Source organism: Dermatophagoides farinae, chromosome 7, assembly GCF_024713945.1.
Source record: "Dermatophagoides farinae isolate YC_2012a chromosome 7, ASM2471394v1, whole genome shotgun sequence".
Classification (NCBI taxonomy): Eukaryota; Metazoa; Arthropoda; class Arachnida; order Sarcoptiformes; family Pyroglyphidae; genus Dermatophagoides; species Dermatophagoides farinae.
The window spans coordinates 1,000,625-1,005,805 of NC_134683.1; the positions used below are offsets into that span (position 1 = coordinate 1,000,625).

General features: G+C 28.6%; 1 protein-coding gene across 1 annotated transcript; it reads left to right on the top strand.

Annotated features, from left to right (window-relative positions):
• Positions 1 to 1,652: 1,652 nt before the first annotated feature.
• On the top strand, positions 1,653 to 3,439 carry LOC124497278 (uncharacterized). Its single transcript, XM_047060917.2, has 2 exons — positions 1,653 to 2,301; positions 2,462 to 3,439. The coding sequence occupies exons 1-2, from the start codon at positions 2,134 to 2,136 to the stop codon at positions 3,146 to 3,148; spliced, it is 855 nt and encodes a 284-aa protein (XP_046916873.2). The 5' UTR covers positions 1,653 to 2,133; the 3' UTR covers positions 3,149 to 3,439.
• The last annotated feature ends 1,742 nt before the right edge of the window (positions 3,440 to 5,181 follow it).

Here is a 5,181-nt window from a genome sequence, read left to right on the forward strand (position 1 = left end):
CACGCACAGACTATATTCTGGTTTCAGTATGACCTTCGGTGTGTTGATCTTGGTGTATTCAACAAACAAACAAACAACAACAACCACATCATTATGAACTGTGTATGTCCCAAAAGTTTTTTTTTTCATTCTCGGTCATCATTTGTATATTGAACATTCACGCACACACACACACACACACACACTGTTGAGATCATTAGTTGATTATATCAATGGAATAGTATTCCAAACTAGTGTTTTTTTTTGTATTGTTGATTATAAATGATGATAATAATAATAATTTACAAATAGAAAAAAAATACTGGCCATGAGCAATATGAATGTTTTTTTCTCAATTGTTAACTCATAACTTACTTCAACTTTTTTTTTTGTTTTGACTTTGACAACAAATAACACAATGTTTATGATTTGAATGAATAAATGAGAAAAAAAAAGTTTTTTTTTCCTCCCCGCTTATATATTCATTCAAGGATGTTTTTATTCAAATATTGACTTTTTATTCGTATTCAAGACAATGAAACAAAAAAACAATGTATATCATCTGCAGCAATAATTTTTCGTTTTTGTTCATTGATTGATCGTTTGATTCAATGAATTAGGCTTGATCAGAACAAAAAAAAAAAAAAAGTTTCCAAAATGTAGCCTGAATCAATGATCATGGCCATTGATGTTGTAATATTAGTAGTATATATGAAAACAATTCTACAGAATTTTGTCAGAATTTTGAAATTCTGCACACTACCCCTGAGAATATATTGCTGATAAACCAAACAAAATAAAAATTCCATAATCATTATCGTTCTTGACCTCTCTATGCTATGAATATTTTAAATTTCAACAGAAATTTAATCGTAATAATGGACATTATTGAAAAAAAAACGATGATGATGATGATGATTGAAAATGAAAAACATTGATACGTGATTCAAAATGGTATTTTAATCTGAAATTTTTTTTCTCCTACATTAAAGAAAAAAAAAATGACCACAAAAAAGCTGATAATAATAACAAATCCTAATGTACACACGTAGTTGCAATTGGGATAGAAAAATTTTCGAAATAAAATCATGATGACCACTGATGGCTATATATCGAATTGGGTGCATTTTTTTCAGCCGAAAAAAACGCGTTTCAATTTATTTTCAATAATGGTGGTTTGCACACACACACACACACACACACGAATTAAGTCGATTAATTAATTATAAAATTAATGACGATGATGATCAATAATGATGGTGGTCCACATGTTACGTAAATGAAATTTTAACCATCGCTTTCCCTAATTCTTAATTTTCAATATGGCGCAAGTTTGTTTGCTTTCATCATCATCATCATCATCATCGTCATTTTTTTTGCTGATAATAATTGTCAGGTATTTCTCAATTGATTGATTCAATTCAATTGATTTAATTGATTACCAGAGAATTTGTATCGGGTATTGGGTATCTATATTTTTTAGCTTCATTCTGTGTGTGTGTATGAACAGTTTTCAGTGAACAGAATAAAAAAGAAAAATCTGAGCAAAATCATCCTTTCTAGCCGTTTTATTTTTCTCTCGTTCTCGTCAAACATGTTTTCGTTTTCATTTTCATTTTTCATTGCAAAAAAAAAAGATTTACGACACATACACGCACACACACATACGGATAGATAGTTTGGCTATTCATCTTCTTATCTCGAAATTCTTTTTTTTTATTTATAATCAGCATTGACAACGTTAACCAGAACGTTTATTACAAAGAATATTCTTCATCCATTATATAGTTGCTTGTTTGTCGTTATTGTTATCGTAAGTGTATTTTATGTGTGTGTGTGAATGATTTTTTCGTTTTTTTCTTTCCATTCACAGAATCACACTCTGAAGTATATAAAGATCAAACAAATCATTAACTTTGCTTTCAACAAAAGACAATGAAAATTTAATTTCAACAATTTATTCTTGATTCTTGATTCTTGTTGTATATGGTGTGATTTTTTTTACGCAATAAAGTACCGAAAAAAAAGAACAAATTAATCAATATATTCCAGAACATTCAGTAAAATAAACCAGAAACCAATCAACCAATATTAAATTGATCATTTATCGATTATCATTCGAACGAAAAACATACACACACACACACAACAATCATGTATCGACAAATCATCATTTTCATCATAAATCATTTATCATTATCCATCATAATATGGTTATCCATATTGAATGTATTACCATTGCAGTACCATCAACAACAGTATATTGATTGTTTTGAACAACCAATGATTACCGATAATGGTAATGGTAATGGTAAACAAACGGTAAGTTTTTTTTTGTTTTCATTGGAAAAATTTTTTTTTTGTTTCAAGTTTTTATTTTCAAAATTGATTATCATTGAAATTGTAAAATCTTTTCGTGATTTTCTGCGATTATTTTTTTTTTTTTGCTTTTCTCTTTCATCATTTTCTCTGGAAAAAACAGTTGTCGACAACTAAATCGATTCAATCAAAATCGAATCCATCATCATCATTTATAACGTTAAAACGATCAATTCGTAGTACAACATCATTTTTTGATAATTCATCACCATCATTCTCATCATCATCATCATCACCATCGAAATCATCATCATCAAGTTTATGGAATGTATTCCATTGGTTTCGGCCATCTGATCGTATGTCCGTTACATTTTTACCAGTAACAGGCAATAATGATGATAATGATAGTTTTAATGGTCGTCATAGTCGTTATAATAGTAATAATATTGGACGTCGAAGAAGATTTCTTTTCAATGGTAATCATTTTATACCATCACGTGGTAAAAAATCACGTTCCCCATTGATTATAAAAAATTCTGATCAAATTCCCTATGTTAACTATAATGATGACAATGAGGAATTGGTGGACAAATTCATTGAAAACAAAAACAACAACAACAACAACAACAACAACGATGAAACTGATTATGGAAATGAATCAATGGAATCAATTCAAACAGTCAAAGAACCATCCAAACAAACAATGACAATGGCAACTGATTGGATCAATCGATCAATAACCAAATCATTATCATCAACAGCAACGAAAACAAAATCAAATAAAATGATGATTATTTGGGCATTTTTATTACCATTGGATAATGATGATGATAATGTTAAACATTATTAAATTCCTTGTTTTGTCCTGTGTAGTAAGAAAGTTTAAAAAAAAATTCACAACAACAACAACAACAACAAAATTCCAGATTTAACAATTTCTATTTTGTCGAAAACAGAAATACAACAACAACAACAACAATTTCCATTGAATGTACACTATAAACAGACACCAGAAAAAAAACAAAAAAAAACAAGAACCGGAAAAATAATAAATAAAAACGGAAGTTTTTTTTTGGGTTAAATTCTTGTTTGTTTTTGTTCAAATTGAAACACACACACACACACAGATTTCAACCAAACAAAAAACTTTTCATCATTTTTTTTATTCCAATCTCTCTCTCCCAAACAATGAAAATTAATCAAAAAAAAAAAAAAAAAATATGACAAATAATGTCAAAGGATGAACAAAAAAAAAAATTGAAAATTTGCAAATTCAATCATTTTAGATCATCAGAATCATCAGCATCATCTTTTTTTTCTTGCAGCAGTTTATGAAGCGAGATGTTTGATAAAAATCTCGAGTTTTTTTTCAAATGAATGAAAATTGATTGAAATGAATTGAAATTCTTGGAACTTTTTTCTCCATCATCATCATCATCATCATCATCATCAATTCAACTTTGTTTTGATGATGTGACGAAACAACAGCAAAGTTTTGTCATTGTCGTCTTTGAATGATAATTAATTGAATTCTTAGGAACGAAGAAAAAAAAACTAGATAGATAAATATTCTGACGGTGAGAGAGAATTTTTTTTTTCATCAGATTTTTTTTTCTCTCCAAATTCAATGTTGTTGTTGTTGTTGTTTGGCCATAATAATCATTGTACATTATTTATGTATATTTTTCAGCTTCACCATCAGCTTCAGCTTCTTCTTGTACAGGATGGTTGATCTTTTGACTTTTAAGTTTTTTTTTCTTCCTCTATAATTGAAAATTTTCGTTTTTCGTTTTTTTTTTGGTTCGCCACAATAAATTCAATTTGCTGTTCACTGATGTGGAATTTAATATTGAAAAGAAAATATCTGACCAAACAACAACAACAACAACAACAACAACAGCAGCAGCAGCAACAACAACAACAAGAAGAAGATTAATTGATTTATAAAGTGTTGCTTCATGGTGCATCGTTGTTTGTTGAATCAATTTAAAAAAAAAATTTTTTTTGAATGAAAATTCAAACAAAAACAGTGATCCATTTTCCGGTTAGTTGATCATACCTAGTAGTAGTAGTAGTAGTAGAAGTATTTGTTGTTGTTGTTGTTTTTGTTGTTGTTGTTGCAATTTTATTACAATTTATTCTTGAAAAAAATTTTTTTCCAATGTTTTTGTATGTAGGCAATCCATTAGCTGATAAGCCTGTATGTACGACAACAGAATTGAAGCAACAACAGAATAGAATGTAGTGGATACAATGCAATTTTTATTCTGTGTAATTATTGTCTATAGTCAAACAAAAAAAATAAAAAAATTCCGTGATATAATCTAGGTAAGATTAAAACATATGTGTCTGTGTGTGATGATCGAGTTTACCATTTTTGTTTTTGTTTTTATTTTGTTCAATGTCTCTGTGCTGTGTGTGTGTGTGTGTGTGTGTGTGTGTATGTGTATGTCGTGATAATAAATGATTGTTATTCTTGTTGTCATCATTTTTTTTTTTTTTTTTTTGGTTGTGAAAATTTTTCAAACAAAACAAAACAGAGAAAATGAGAGAATAGAAAAATGCCGCACAACGGCAAGAATAATAAAGACGCACATTGCTCAACTCTGATCAAGATAATTGAATCATCCGTTTTTTTTTATTCTTGAAGATGAATTGAATTTTGTAAGGAAAAAAAATAGAAAAGAATCCATCGTCATCATCATTGTTTTTGTCGGTAGAATGTGAATAATAACATGAATGAAATTGAGACTAAACTAACCCCCTCCTCCGCACTCAAACATACACACACGAAAATAAACCTGAAAGTTTTCCAAAAAAAAAAAACAAAAAGCCCAATTTTATTGAGCAAACGTTTGTGTAAAAGATAAATCTTTTTTTTTC